Here is a 17,062-nt window from a genome sequence, read left to right on the forward strand (position 1 = left end):
GTGGTGGTAGTAGTAGTAGTAGTATCTGTGTGCACATGTGTTTGTGTTAGTGTGAGTAAAGTATATGTAAAGGAGTGGTGTGGACAGGCCTGCAGCCATGGTTAAATTTGGCAGTGTGAGGCAAGGTGACAAGTTTGTGAGTGCATTGGTGTTGCTGTGTGTGTATGAGTGTGTGAGTATGTGTGTGTATATGCATACAGATGTGTGTGTGTGTGTGTGTGTGAAAAGCAAAGTGACAAGTGTGTGAGTGCATTGGTATGCTGTGTGTGAGTGCATTGGTATTGCTGTGTGTGTGTATATGTATTTGTGTGTACATGAGTATGAATGTGTGGGGGTGTCAGTGCATTGGTGCTGCTGTGTGTGTGTGTATTTGCATATGTGTATGTGTTTGTGTATACATATGTACATGTATGTCTGCACATGTGTCTATATTGGCATGTGTGAAAGGTTTTTTTGTACATGTCAGGAAATGGAAGTGTGTGTGCATGTGTGGTAGATGTGTATGTAGTATGTGGGGGTGCAAGCTACATATATGAATGAGTGGAAGTGTGTGGAAGATGAACTGAAATTAAGACTAATTATATGTATTTTATGCCTCCATCACTAGCCTCAATTTTCAAGTTCGTTTAGCATTGTTTATACAATTAGACAGTTGCCTCTAGTACTGAGTCACCAGTCAACAGTCTTTTGCCATCTTCAAGAGATATATGCTTAAGCGCAACCTGCAAGACTTCTTCTCCATGTCTGCTCAGGTGTCTCTCCTCTTTAGGGCCCAGTCATTTTGTGTATGTAGCTCTTCTTTATACAACTGCCACACACACACATACACAAGCGTATGGAGGAGGCAAGAGTGAGAATGGTTATTAGGTGTTGAAAATATGTCAATATTAATAACAATGGTCAGACATTTGGAAGAAGAGAGTTTAGTTACTAGGACTTGATAGGAGCTCAATTTATGGATCCTGGAAAGATGAAATGTAAAATCATCTCCAACAGGTTTGAACATAGAATATACGAGAACATAATACAGCAAGGCATTTGGTTAGGAATTCTACAACTTCTGCCATTCATCACCCTAACTAATAATGGAGGAGACCCCCTTCAGTCAAGAATGACCATGGGATTGCACCTAGAAAGTTACCGTCCGAGGCACAAGTCCGGGCAAAGTTGTTTATGGAAGGCCAGCAGTTGCTCATGCATACCAGCCTCCCCTCTCCACACCACTGATGTTATCGAAGGGAAAGGCAAAGGGGCCAATACAGCTTGGCACCAGTGATGTCACAACTAATTTCCACAGCTGAGTTAACTGGAGCAACATGAAATAAAGTGTCTTGCTCAAGAAAACAACACGCAGCCCGGTCCGGGAATCGAACTCACAACCTCACGATCATAAGTTCGATGCTCCAACCCACTGAGCCATACGCCTTCACTAACTAATAATAACAACAACACATCAAGATGAGCCAAAGTAAACATGCATAAATAATATTGTTGTTGTGACTATTTATTAGAAATATGTTAAAAATAATAAAGTTTACTCACTTTGAGGTACCCCAAATGGCTGTACAAGTCCGATTCCCTGGGATAAAAGGAACTGCCGTTGTTGGAACTGTATCTGTTGTATTAACTGTTGTTGTTGTATACTTAACTCATGCATTCGTTGCTTCATCTGTTTGCTATTTTTATTTTTTTCTGATGCTGTAACCGAACTATGGAGGGGACCTGACTGTACACCTGACACATTCTGCTGTTGCTGCTGTTGCTGTTGCAAGAGTTGAGATTGCTGTAGAATGTTGAGTTGCAGCTGTTCATTCAGCTGGTGCAGTAATTGTTCTTGTAATTTTTGTTGTTGCTAAAAAGATTGAAAATATTCTTATTAGTTATTTCGTTTAGCAATCCTAGTCTAAAGGCAGAGTCACTACAGAATGCATAAAAACACCATAAGAAAGATAACAGTAACTTGTTATGTTTATTTTACGATTATTACTTTACTGATAACTATGCAAATCCTATACAACACTTTTGGAGAAGAAAAAAAGTGAAGTAACAAACTAAGGACATAAAATAGTTTTAGAACTGAAAAATACAAGAAAAATGTTTTTTTCCTTTTTTTTTTTGAAAAAACCGTTTATTGCAATAATCATGCATCAAGTTGAATGATCTCCTCAAGAAAGAACTTCCCTTGTTTGATGTTTTCATAGTTCCTAATGACTTGAGAAAGGTGTAGTGTCACTGCCACTACATATAATATAACAAAGAATGTTAGTTGAATGTATTTTAAATCATTTGATTAATAGTTTGTCAATTCCAGAGGCTACTGGATCGATGTTTATTATCTCATAGATTCTGTGGCATTAAATAGATGAGAACTACACGTACCCCTGGTTAAGACAGTAACATTTCACAGCTAACTTCTTTTGTGTAATTTGGTGCTTCATCTTGACAACTAAGAGAAACAAGGCTTGGAAAATAATGTCTGCTGTCCAGGAAATAAAGGAATATAACGGCAGTGGGACTAAACCTAAAAATCAAGGGCTAGTGAGTTCAACAGATTATCTACTCAGCTATTTAATCTGTAGCTTTGCTTTGGAAGACATTTAGGGCACCATCACCTGAACTTCACTCAAATATTTCAATGGAGATGTTTCGCTCAAAGACATATCAACTGTTGTTGAGAATTGAGTTTTTAGAACAACCAAACTCTTTTCATTCTGATAATTTCAAAAGCTCAATGAGACTTTGGTTTAATCCTATTAATTGCCAGCTCTGTCTGGCACCTGTGCGGGTGGCACGTAAAAAGTACCCACTATACTCATGGAGTGGTTGGCGTTAGGAAGGGCATCCAGCTGTAGAAACACTGCCAGATTTGACTGGGCCTGATGAAGCCTTCTGGCTTCACAGACCCCAGTAGAACCGTCCAACACATGCTAGCATGGAAAACGGACGCTAAACGATGATGATAATGATGATGATGAATGACAGCAGATGACAAAGGATTCTGGAAGCAGTTTGTTACTACAACCTGAAATCATGGTTTTAGAGGAATCTACATAAAAAAATGGTCTGTTGCTGCAAATGAATGTTTTGTCAATCCCTTTACAATATAACTATTATAAAGAAGGTATGTAAAATGATAATGTCTGGTAAGTTTGTTTACAATAAAACAGTTATAATAAGCAATCACAGATTTACAACAAGTTGCATTCAATAGAGAGAGTATACCTCAAGTGGTAATGACATGAAAAGTGAGGAGTTGAAAACTGTGGAACATATTTGCAACAATCAATGACGGTAATGCAAAATTTATAAAGTGGTTGGCATTGGGAAGAACATCCAGCTATAGAAACCATATCAAAATGAATCCTAGAGTCCAACATTGTCTTCAGACATGTTGGATTTTATCAAACCATCTAACATGGATGTTAAATTCTCATGATAATGATATGAACCCATTTTGATTCTCTGCGGAATAGTCTACCAAATGTTCCCATAATTACAATGATGTTGTCCAGAATCAAATAATTTAAAAATTGTCTTAACACAATCTTTAACATTTGGGAACATGATGAGGTGGGTGATATCTTTCTCTTATCCAAACTGGAAGCTGATCTAGATGATTAGTTGTTGAATAAAGTTTTTAGTATACAGACCTCCTGCTACTTTTTATGGAGAGAAAGAGTTGTGAAAGGCTTATCACAGCCCTCCATCAGTCTCTTCACAATTCAGACACTAGTTTAGCAGAACCTCCTCTCCTCTCCTTGCCAGTACTTTCTTTAGCCCATTACTTATTCTATTGATCTGTATTTGTTGATTTATAGGTGTAGATAAACACACACACACAAATGTATTTGTATACACATACATAAGTATATGTTATTACTTACACACACATTTTCTTTTAATTTTTTTTTCTTCCAGCATATTGTAATTAGGATTAAAGATTAAAGACAGTCAATATTTTAAGTTATTTATGAATTAAATTAAGATTGTTTGCCAACATAACATGACAGTCCTGGTTTAGGACAAATGTTGCTATAATTTAGCCCCAGGAGACATCGTCTCCAGCTGGGGCTAAATTACAGCAACATTCATCCTACACCAGGACTGGCATGTTATGTTGGCAAACAAAGTACTATCACTTAATATCTCTTGTTGTAAGATTTAAAAATAGTAATTTTCTCAATTAAGATTTCCATCCGTGTTGAGTCACTTTCTTGGATTAACTGTTCATCAATTAAAACAGAATCACAAAGTAAAACAATCTTAGTTTCTCTAATATAAATATTTTAAAGTTACAATTTGATTAACATCAAACTGCAATAACCCAAAAGGATTCAGGATTATCAACTGCTCAGGATGAAATGTTAAGAGAGGATTGTCTTAAAGCTGAAGAGATGATTGGCTTACGAGAGTCACATGCTGTAAACCAATCTCTGTAAGCATGCTCTAACTTCAATGGAGTTAAACTAAATGGTCCGATGTAAGAGAAGTGTGTTGTGAGAGATATGACTGCAACGCTGAACAGGTGGCAACATAAACTGGCTGCAGTGAATGGCAACAAGGAGTGGAAATAAGGAGGAGATAAGATAAATGAATAAAAGGAACAGCTACAAGGTGTGACTCACAAACTTGAGGAGAAGACATCAAACATGCTGGTATCGGGGACTAGGGATTGTTGTTAAAAGCCAGATCAACCTAAATTGAGAAAGTTTTAGAATCAATGGCATTCTGGTATGACCATCCTTTTTTTTTACCTTTGGGTAGAAACTGAATACCACATTCCAACATGTTTGGTTACAGTATAATGTAACTTGAGGAAAATTTGACTGCTATTTCAAAGTTGAATAACCATTTACAGGTTCTCCAAGGGAAGAGTAGCAGAAATTTAAAAGATGTGAAAGTATGTGATATATTACTGGTATATAGTAATATGGAAGAAGGAATGCTAGAGTAAAGACAGGGATTTAGAAATCAGAAAGAAAGAAAGTGATGAACAGATTTGTGTGAATAAAAGATGAAGTGAAAAGGAAAAAATAGAAATGAAAAGAAATAACAGCAGATAATATCAAAGTTGAAAATTGTTTTTTTGGGGGAAGTGTTGTTTGGCTAAATAATCATAATTAAATGTATCTAATTATTATAATTAAGTAGATCTACTTTTGTACTGAAACAGTATAAACGCATACATAAAAATATAGACAAATACACTCACACATATAAACACACATATTTATAACACACATATACGTATGTGTGTGTGTGTATGTGTGCACACTACATTCATACGTACTAAATGTTTATGGAAAGGAAAAAAATAAATGCAGCAAATATCTACAAAACAATTTTTGCCTTGTTTGTTTACATTTGTTATAATATGAAGAAACAGAAATAAATCAATAATGATAGGAATGTGTGTATTTATAGAAATATAAACAAATATATTGGAATACATGTTTGCATGCAAACAGGAATTTTACATGAAACAGTAGACAAAATAAGAATTGAGGAAAGCTTGGAAGCAAATCAGATGAAATAAATATCAGAAAGAGAAAAGCTGAATGTCTAACTTTACTGGAAAACAGAGGACATTCAAAACAGTCAAGAACTGGAAGAGTATAAATAAAAGTCGAGAGGGGGGGAGGGTTAAATTGGAGAAGGTCAGCACCCATGTTGCCTGTGTAGTCTTTCTTTGAATGGAACAGTCTAAATGGAATGAAAGAGAGTCTATGATAATTGATTTTACATTTAAGTAGGGAGAGAGATTAGTGATTAATCTTCTGTAGAGAAGCTACTAATTCAGAAGTCCAGTGTCGCAACTGCCGTAGATCCAGCTTCACAGAAATAGTAAAACAACACGAGGTAGCCTTGCAGAATAATGGTGATGGCATAGTACAAAGAAAGTAGTAGTAGTAGTGATGGTGGTAACAAGCATAGAGATGGTGAAGATCGTAGGAACAATATATGAAGAATTGAATGTTAAAGCATTTCGTTTTGTATGTCAAAGTTCTAATTTAAACCCTTCCCTAACACAAATGCCTAAAATTTTCCAAATCAACTAAATAAATAAAAGCCTTTCAAGAACAAAGACAAAACTTGAGCATGGGCTTAACTAAAAGAAATATTTTTTGGTGAAGAGGTTGACTGGAAACAGCAAAGAAGACACTATGGGAGCAGATTAAAGCAATTTCTCTTAGGAAATGGTTACATTTGTAGACATGAAGCATTGTAGATTGAAAAAGTGCAGCAAACAGCAATCTGTGATATTCATGCATCTCCAACACTATTACATAAGCATCATCAAACGGTTGGTGTTATTTAATAACTCAATATTTTAGACATAAGACCTGGATCTTTATTGATTCTTCTACTGGCAATAGTAATTTTACTGGATTAAAATTGAAGAGAAATGTAATAAAGTGTAAAGATCAAAATAGCAATGGTTTCTTTTGTTGTATGAGAGAGCATATCTGACTGGTTCAACTACAGAAACTTTTGCCGTCTTTATGTTGTTGTAAGGGACAACAGCTGATTGGTTAAACTACAATGTCTTAGCTGCGTTAAATGTTTCTATTCTAGAGTACTGGTGGCACATAAAATGCACCATCTGAACGTGGTCATTGCCAGTGCCGGTGGCACGTAAAAAGCACCAACCGATCGTGGCCATTGCCAGCCTCGCCTGGCACCTGTGCCGGTGGCATGTAAAAAGCACCCACTACACTCACGGAGTGGTTGGTGTTAGGAAGGGCATCCAGCTGTAGAAACACTGCCAGATCAGACTGGAGCCTGGTGCAGCCTCCTGGCTTCCCAGACCCCGGTTGAACCGTCCAACCCATGCTAGCATGGAAAACGGATGTTAAACGATGATGATGATGATGAAGGAAATCAAAGAATTTCACCCTGTCACAAGGAAGGACCTGGTATGGCATTTTAGCATTTTCCAATTAGGGTCTGTCTAATGTAAAATGAAGGTCACTGCATAAAAAAAGAACATGAGCCATATTTTTGGAAGTGGTGCAACTGACCTGTTGCTGCAAGAGTAACGTCTGTTGTTGCATAACTTGTTGCAGCTGGTTCGGATTCAGGAGTTGTTGTTGCAACAGCTGCTGCATCTGTTGTGGATTCAAGCCTTGCTGTGCAGCCAGCATGATGAGAGGGGTTTGTTGCACGGCAGCTGCTGCTGCTGCCACTGCAGCCTGCTGTTGTTGCTGCTGCTGCTGATGTTGTTGTACCTGTGCTTGGACCTGAGCTAGTTGTTGTTGTAGCGCTACAGCAGAAGAACTGTTGTCAACCAATGATTTCGACTTTCGTTTAGCTGCTCCTGTTACTGGTGACTTTATTGACAGATGTGGAGCGAGAGCTTGTACTTGTCCCTACAAAAGACAAAGGAGAAACAAACAAACTATATTTTAAAATTAAAACAAGGAAAACAAAAACAATTGATTTACATTATTTCCAGAAAAATAAGAGTTTTCTTTTATTAATATCACTGAAGTGTTCTTGTAGGAAACTTTATTTGCTGCAATCAAATCATTAGCTTCTATCATCAGCAGCACTGACAGGTAGGTGTTTTCTGAGAAAACAAGATTTCATTTACTTGTAATATTAATTAATAACTCAATAGTTATTTCAGTGAATGGCCAAAGTATTTATTAGTGGGAAACATCTAACTCTCACTCAGGAGATATTGACTTTTCCAGTATTAGTCATATGTATTAATATATTAGTCAATTAATAAATTAGTCATATGTATTAATAAATTAGCCAATGTTTTATTTATTTCATGCAAGTGTGCTAAATAGAAATGTGCTTTCTGTTTGTTAATCAATTAACAGTGGAGAACAATAGAGCTAACAGTTTGGAGCAGAGACACAATGGTTAACAAGGCTCAATTCCTTGTCAGAACTTCTTCGGAATTTTGACAAATATTGTACAACCAGTAAAAAAGTTTATATTGGGTTATTTCAATTGACTCCAAACAGAAATGAAATAACAGTTCTTGGATTCAGCTAAAGAAGGAGAAAATGGTTTAATTATGGAGAAGAAACTTCAAATGGAGAGTTGAAAATATACCTGGGTAAATGAAAATATAAACCAAAATAAAATAACCAATCTCTCACTTTCTCTCTATTAAACCATTTTGTTCAATTTAACATTGGAATCTAGTTCTATATCTAAAACTTCTTCCCCACTTACACCTGCCAACACACTAACAATGGCACAATGTGTTTTAATTACTAAACTGAAAAAAAACGAACCAAATCAAATAAATATTAGAAATTGAGAGAGAGAGAGAGAGAGAGAAGAGAGAGAGAGAGAGAGAGAGAGAGAGAGAAGAGAGAGAGAGAGAGAGAGAGAGAGAGAGAGAGAGAGAGCATTTCTTTTTAGTTTTTAAAAGAAAAACTATATGAACACCAATACCATGTGATAAGAGCTAGGAAAGCAGTTAACGTATGAAGGTCATTAATCAAATAATTTAAACAACCCTTTAAACTGGTATAATATATCAATAATCAAATATTATTTGTTCGGCTAAAGGAGGGGAGGATATCTTTTTTTACTGTTGCTTTTTTTAGTAAAACTAATTACAAAATTAGAGTAATTAAATTAAGGTGTTATGGAGTCAAGACAGAAAATAAAGTTGGAAGCTTAGAGAAAGGCTAAGCAGGTTAACATAAAATAAAATTACAACCAAGAATTATTTTCAGAGAGCAATATTGAAATAATGGTTGAGTGTAGTGTCACAGTTGGTTGTATTTGGTTTTGATAAAATGGTTTGTGTCTTTATCATTATTATTATTATTATTATTATTATTACTACGGAAAGTAAATAATGTGTGTGTGTGGGGGGGTATGTGTTCACATACACGCACGCACAAACATATATACACATCAAAGAAAAACAGTAGAGGGAAAAATTGTTAGATGTTTCAAGCTGACAGGAAGAATTTAGTTCAATGATGCATCTTGTTGTGTGTCTTTTGATTTCGATTCTTGACAGACTGGAATGAAGTACAAATCTAAAGACAATCATCCATGGTATACAATTATATTCTCTTTGAAACGACACTAATCATTAGAAAAAGGATCACACAGGATAAGAACAAAAATCATTTGAACATGAGCTCAAGATTTGATGTTTGTGACTCAAAAATAAAGCTATGATGTTTTATGGCTGGCTTTGGAATAGCAACAGAATCACTGAACAATTCCAACTGACAGTGAACAATTACTTTAAAAAGTAACATTACTACTGAACGTTACATCACCAGTGGCACCAATGTAACACAGCTATTGTATGCAACAGCAACAGTGACAAATGTAACATCACTACTATGTATCATACATACCACTTCAACAATAATGAAGCAATGTTACATGTTTTTGACCAGATAACAAGGCATATAATATTTATAGAACTGATCACTGCCCATTGGTTATTTCATCAATTATTGACCAGCAAACACAAGGAAAGACTAAGTTAGCCTTGATGACATCTGAACTCAGAACAATGAGACACTGAAGTAATTCCAAACAGTAAATCATGCCAACATTCTTCAATGCTAATTCCCTTGACAACACCAAGTGAAAATGAGAGCTTCTGAGTGGTTGTTTGACTGAATAGAAATAGCAGACAAATCTACTCCAAACCATAACCTACACTCTTCAAAAGGGAGGGACACACTGGACAACATAACCTGAGATATAATGTCTGTAAAGTAGAAGTTGTAGACATGAAAAGCAGACATGATGGTCATGGCTAGAACACCTATGAATTTTAAGAGCTGCTCAATCAGGCCCAACTTGAGATCAAATATTACCCCACCCCCATCCCAAAAGAACATCAACCTCTGCTAAATTGAGATGCCACCTTATAAGACACAACTTTAGAGCAATGGGAGAGAGAGAAAAGATATAATAGAACATTTATATGTGAAAAGGAGGGGAAGGGTTTGTACCAATATGGCGCGGAAGATGGGTGGGTGGAGGTGATGGTTACATCAAACTAAAGAATTAAACAATCACATCTGCCATTAACAAACCTGATCAACTTCCAACACAACTAGCAGAACCAACCACTACCACCTCCACTCACACCATGGCCACCAGCACCACTACCACTAGTCCTAACTATACTGACCCAATAAATATACAATTCACCAAATTTTTCCTTATTATCTCCACTGAGAGACTGAGAAAGAGTGAAAGAGGAAACCCCTACTTTACAGACACCAAGCAGGAGTGAGAGATAGAGGGGGAGGAGGGGTCAAATTTATGGGTCCAGAGTCAGTGAGTTAATTTAACAGCTGCAAGGTGTTTGTCTAATTAAATGACTGAGACAGTGTTTACTTATAGGGGTCAGAGAGAGAGAGAGAGAGAGAGAGAGGGGAAAGAGAAAGAACAGAAAAAGAAATGAGGTGGTGGTGGTGGTAGTGACAGGTAAGTGGGGGATGGGGATGCATCACCACCACCACCACCACCACAACAACAACAACAACCACCAAGTCACCCCACACAAGTGAAGTCATTGTAAATTGTCAGTCAGCAATAGCATCAGCCACCACTCATTCTAGCCCATAACCACCACTGCCACCCCACCACCACTACCACCAGCACCACCACTGCCACCCCACCACCACTACCACCAGTACCACCACTGCCACCCCACCACCACTACAACCAGTACCACCACTGCCACCCCACTACCACTACCACCAGTACCACCACTGCCACCCCACCACCACTACCACCAGCACCACCACTTCCTTATCTATACACAGCCATAAATTGACTAATGTAAAAAAATGTCTAGTGTGGGAGATGGCAAAAAGTTGATAAGAGTATTAAGAGAAGACAACAGGTTAATTGACAGGTAAACAGGAAAGTGAAAGGACCAGGTAGATTTATCCACACCCCCTCAACCATTTAACACAAATTATCAAGGGAGCCTACTACTACTACTACTACTACCACCATAACCACAAACCAACAAATAGTGGAAGAATGGTCTTACAAATGGAGCAGCAACTTTTGTGATATTCCAAAAAAGCCGGAAAGATATATTTAAACAACAGCAAATGAATGACAAGACTCCAGCAATAATAAAGCAGACACACAGAGATTATAATATGTGAAACATATACTGCACACCATAATGGGAATGATGTGTAACACACATACACCCTTTTATAAACAGAAAAGGGACAGTTTCAAAACACCTTAACAGCCCAGAATACCACCAAGAAATGTATTTAAAAAGCTGCAGTTTGTCACATTTTCACATGCACTGCCAACCATGGCCACCACCTGAAACAGGGCCCCACAACTAGATGCAGTTTAAAGTCATACCGAAAACACTTATATGTATGTGTGCATATATATATATATATATATATATATATGCATGCATAAATGTATGTATGAGTATGTGCAGAGAGAGAGAGTAAGAGAGATTGCATGTTTTAATCAAACAGATCCTAAAACAATATAGTAGAAGATTTTTAAAAATTACATTTTTTTCTTTCAATATTCTGAAAAGTATTTTTTCTTTGTTTCATTTTTTTTTTTTTTTGCTAAAGAAAGAAATCTTTTGATACAAAGTAATAATTCATTGCTTTAGGTTCTGATGTGTGTGTGTGTGTTTACACCCACACATTTACACACATATACTTGTAGCTAATACTGTTGTTTTAGAGTTGTCTCTTCAAGCTTGTTCTAGAACAACTGTAATATATTGAGGGCTGACCAAATAAGTACATAATTTAGTTAATCTGCAACCATCCTCATTGAAGGAGATGTGAATTTTAAAGTTTATTGAGGAAACAATGACAGTTCCATTGGACATATAAGTTGCTGTAATTTATGATGCAGGCATCAAACCTCTTCAGCTAAGTGATTATTCATTACTCTTGTAAGTGGTTATTCATTACTCTTGTAGAATCAATCCAACATGCCATCCAGTGGTGGTCTTGCACACATGCCAGGTACCAGTTCATGTTTAGATTATCTTTATTCTTTTCTCTCATGAATCTCCGTCAGAAGAAATGCTGCTTGTTACTTGGTCTCCTTTCATTTCTTGATTCCAAGAAAGCAAGTTTTTCTTTATTTGGTGTCCAGAATTGCATTGAGGTTTTCAGTTTCCTTCCACGACTGACATCTAAATGGTAAGGATCACAAACCACTTCAAAGGAGAGGGAAGACACACTGGAAGAGTAAAAACTCATCAATGTTGGGAATCAGAGATTTTTGCAGACCTTAAAAGTTAGATAAGAACTGGTCTTCACACAAAATGACAACACTAGAATGATGTTTTAATAATTCTTAGTAAAAATAAGGTGTGTTTCATGTAGCAAGGTCTTAAAGAGACAGCAACATGCGGCTGAGTGGTAATTTAAGAAAAAACATCCCCACCCCAGTACCATCTCATCATCTCCTTGCTACAATTCTTCAAAGCAGAAATTCAAGTAGTTATGAGCCCTAATTGGATAGTTAATTATCTCAGCTACAAAACATTTGTTCCAAAACTTCATGAAAGTATTAAGATGTTTCATTAGTAAGTGATTATGAAAAGAAATTTTGCTATCATATGTCAAATACCATAATAATGTTCTTCTAGAGATGGTTGCAACCATTGCTAGACACAAATATAGAAGCACATATAAAGCAAAAAGTCCATCTGACTTCCCCAAACAAAATTATTCGACAATATGCAAGAACCACACACACACACAGCAGCTTCTTCTCTTTGATTCCTCTACCATACAACAGCATGTTTACCATTCTTACCAAGGTTACTTAATTCATCAGACATTACCCTCAATCATAAACCGTTAATCTTTTCTTTCTACAACTATTGCAGCACCCTGATAGTCTTTCCCTATATGTTGGTCTTTTACTTGTTTCAGTCATTGAACTGCAGCCATGCTGGAGCACCACTTTGAAGAATTTTTAGTCAAACAAAACAAAATGCAACAAACTGAAACAATATAAGACCTACGGAATACTGACCAACCAAAACAGGCACAAGAAACATAAATAAATAAATAAATAAATAAATAAATAAATAAATAAAAGGGAATGTGAGAAAGATTCAAGAATAGGAAACTCAAAAGGTGGAAATCACGACCATAAAAATCTCAAGATGGAAATAATTTTAGACTTAGAGCCAACAGAAAATCTTCTTATAAACCAATGATAGTATTTCCCCAAAATAAAACTCAATGATCGAACAACAACAACAATAAAAACTGTTAAGCTGACCATCACAGACATAATTAAAATAAAACCCAAACATCAGTATCACTAGGTTAAATGAAACCATATTTGTGGAGTAAGAAAGTGAGTGGGTCTTCAGATCTACTCAAAGAGAAATAAGAAAACCCAAATATGCAATCATCATCATCATCATAAGAAATATTCAGGACAAAAAACAGAGGAGAGAAAACCTCTAAATACTTAATAATAAAACAACACAACAGAAGAAAAAAAAAGAGGAGAGAAATATGATACAGAAAGATAAGATAATGGAAAAGGATGTACTGAAAATGGATAATTACTGAAACTAGAGAACTTTGGTCAACGATGAAGATCTGTTAATATAAAAATGGTGATTCTTTGTACAAATTACATAGTTTAACCCCAGCCCCAAGCGATTTTATTATGAATTGGGTGAAAATAAAATAGAAATTAATTGCAGTGGAAGTGGAATTTTTGGAAAGCGTGCATGCAGTGGTAGAATCACCAGGCAAAATTTTGTTCAAAACAATAGACCCAGCAGCTGAACAATGGAAGACATCCACAACAGAAGGACTAAAGCACATACTGCAAAAAAAATAAAATAATAATAATAATAATAACTGAAAGGTATCAGGACTAGACAAGTTTGCAAACTTTTGGTTAAAATATTTCACAGGGACAGCTTTAGGTTTAGCAGAGAATTTTTATGAGATACTAACAAAGCAACACATGACTGACACAGTGAGAAAGAAATAATCTTAATTGAGAAGACTAAAGAAACAACAAACTCTAAAAATCTACATAACCTGCCTTGCTACAACTGATAAAGCAGTGACTGTAATAATTTCATCAAAAGTAAATAAACAATTGGAAATAACCAGCTCCTAGAAGAGCAGAAGGGCTCTCAAATGCTTGAAAAATATCAACAAATATAAGAACTGCGGAAAAAAGGAAGAAGGGTCTGAGCATGGCTTGGATTGACTACCAAAAGGCTTTGGACAGTATTCTCTACATGTGAACCCAGGAAACAATAGCTATCAATAACAATGTACCAGTAACGAGAAAATAAATGAAACAATTGTGCAAAGTTAATTTAGATGGAATTTGAACTCTGAATGCAAAGAGCTGAAAGAAATACCACAAAGTATTTTGTCCCAACACTTTAAAGTTTCTGCAAGTTGCATTAACAACTAATGTTATTTTTTTTCTAAAAGGCAAATTTTATTTAATTTGTTTTTGCGAGTGTAAAGAGAAAGATTGAGAGTTGAATTAATAATAATGATTAGAAAGTTGAAGATAACAGTCTTAATGAAAGATTATAGACTTAAGGTTGATTTAGTTAAAGTATCATTTATAAAAGTCATCCATTTACAATTGACAATAAAGTGCATAGAAATCCAGACTTCTATTGCTTAATTGGCTAAAAACACTATTGTAGCTAAATGATATCAATTAAACTACCTTCCTAATTTGTTTCTCACTTTCACAGCTGTGATTATCAAAGTAAAGATTAAACAATGGCAAAACATGTCATCAGTTGCTTAAGTCTGTTAGTTTCTCTGATCGTTCTGGGCCAGCAACAACATTTGGGAAATTTCTGTGGCAGTTTGTAAATAGGAATACAACTTAGACACTCAGTTCTGCTTACATCACCATGGCAACAAAGGCAACAGTCAGTTACACCACCACACAAACATGTAAGGTCTAATATTCTAAGGTAAAAGAAAATTCCATGATGACTGGGGTGAGGTGGAGGTCTAGTAAAGTCAGCATTGGCCAGAATTAGATTGGAATAAAACTATAATGGTGTAATTATTATTATTATTATTGTTATTATCATTATTACGTCCAAGGCTGTGTGCTAGTAGAACTGTTAGCATGCAGGGCAAAATGCTTCATGGCATTTCATCCATCCTTATGTTCTGAGTTCAAATGCTGCCAAGGTCAACTTTGTTTTGCAATAAAATAAGGACCAGTTGAAAACTGAGGTCAATGCAATCAACTTATTCCTTCTCTTGAAATTGCTGGCCTTGTGACAGAATGTGAAACCATACCATCATTATTATTAGTAGTAGTATTAACAATACAACCTTCTTTCATATTTTTCATGTTTTTGTATTTTCCAAGAAAACACTAGCCTAACTATTTATGCTTATCTCGTGGCATAATTTACTTCAGTTTTTATTCCATGCTAACCCATGCCAGCAAGGAAAACTGATGTTAATAGATGATGATGATGATGATTCTATGGAGTCATACTGTTTCTTTTCAAACTTCTTTTAACTCTCATCTCTGTCTTCGTTATCTCATTACCTCTCTCTTCAACACTTGACAATTTCTCAATCAGTACAAATCAATCATTCAAATTAAATATTCATAGCACTCGAGTTACTTTCCCAATCAATAGTTCTCGGTACAAAATCATTTGTCCAATTTGCTTCAGCCATTCCATACTACAGACCCAATGGACATACTAACTCATACCTTTTTGACTTCACAACTTGTATAATTTATAACTGACTCTGACTTCAGACTCATTAACTGACTCTGACTCCAGACTCATGACTGATTTCAAGTAGTCAACCTCCACCATGGAGACATCGACCTCGACAATCATGATGTCATACTTCACACCAAAGAGTCATCGACCTCCACAATGACAAGATTCATCACAACACCCCAGAAGTCACCCTCCACAAAGGTAACGTCATTCTATCCAGAGGAGTTGCTATTAAGCAACACACTGAAAAACCACAAGCAAATGGGAGAGTGGGGGTGGCAGTTATGTAGTCATGCAGTCTGCTAGAGATAGGGGCCAGCTGCTGTAAAAGGGGCTTAATTTGTTACTGTACTCAAAGCTTTCTACACATAACCTGATGATCATGACTAGAGTGGTTGATCTACAGTGAATCAACAACAGCAATGTACAGGGTGTGGCAGACAAACCCTCCCTATTCGACATGGTCGAAAATAGAGAATCAGCAAAGGTTTTTTGTGGTTATCACACTCTGTACATTTAAAAAAAGATACATGTGTTCAAATCTCAAAGATGTCAATGAGGGATAGAATGGCTGAATGTAGAGCACAAAACCATTACTGACAAACATTCTATAGCAATATGCAATGGTGTGGTAGCGGTTCCTTAAACTACAGCAAAAGCAACGAGATACAAGTTCCCTTCACCCTTTTGTTGCCATGTTTCAGTTGAAATCCATTTGTCTCAAATGTTATAATGAAGAACATAGAAAAATTTTGTCATTTTGATGCTGGTGTTTGGAAAAATAGCAAAGATGAGATTCTGATGGAAGACTTTAATTTAAATCACTTTAAAACAGGAAATTTGTATCAAAGAACTAGTAGTGACCTCTGGTGTATGAAATAGATGAAACAATAACAATGGTAGCAAGAAAGGGTTCCTTTAAAATAAAAGAGCAAAAATTTATTTGATACTGCAATGACTGATGAACAGGATCAAGTAAGATCTATTGATGATCTTAGTGCAGATATTAACACCAAGAACGATATTGATGATATTAATATTGAGAAAGTCTAATACAATATTTCTCTGTTTATTGAAAAACACAGAGAAATCGTAGTGATGGTGTGGTGGAGCTGATGGTAGCTTTTGTAATGGCTTGTCTGAAACTGCATTATGGTGTTTCCCACTGGCACAGGGTGCCTCCTGGCACCGAGTAAAGTCACTTAACCAATTAGGAACAGAGTTAAATTTGGGCAACTCACAAAAATTCAATTTACTGACATCACAACAACAACTTGGAAGAAGAAACCATTAAGTACAAAAGATTTGTAAAAGATGGAGTATAAAATA

General features: G+C 36.0%; 1 protein-coding gene across 1 annotated transcript in view; it reads right to left on the reverse strand.

The window, feature by feature from the left end:
• Nucleotides 1-1,542: 1,542 nt before the first annotated feature.
• Nucleotides 1,543-17,062, reverse strand: part of LOC115231069 (ataxin-8-like) — a gene marked incomplete at its 3' end in the record, with an annotated part of 34,786 nt that continues 19,266 nt past the window's right edge. The window contains exons 2-3 of the mRNA XM_029801158.2: nt 7,023-7,370; nt 1,543-1,852 (exon numbers count right to left, since the gene is read on the reverse strand). Of these exons, the coding sequence (XP_029657018.1) occupies nt 1,543-1,852; nt 7,023-7,145 (433 nt within the window). The remainder of the gene's footprint in view (nt 1,853-7,022; nt 7,371-17,062) is intronic.

Source organism: Octopus sinensis, unplaced genomic scaffold (assembly GCF_006345805.1).
Source record: "Octopus sinensis unplaced genomic scaffold, ASM634580v1 Contig17300, whole genome shotgun sequence".
NCBI lineage: Eukaryota > Metazoa > Mollusca > Cephalopoda > Octopoda > Octopodidae > Octopus > Octopus sinensis.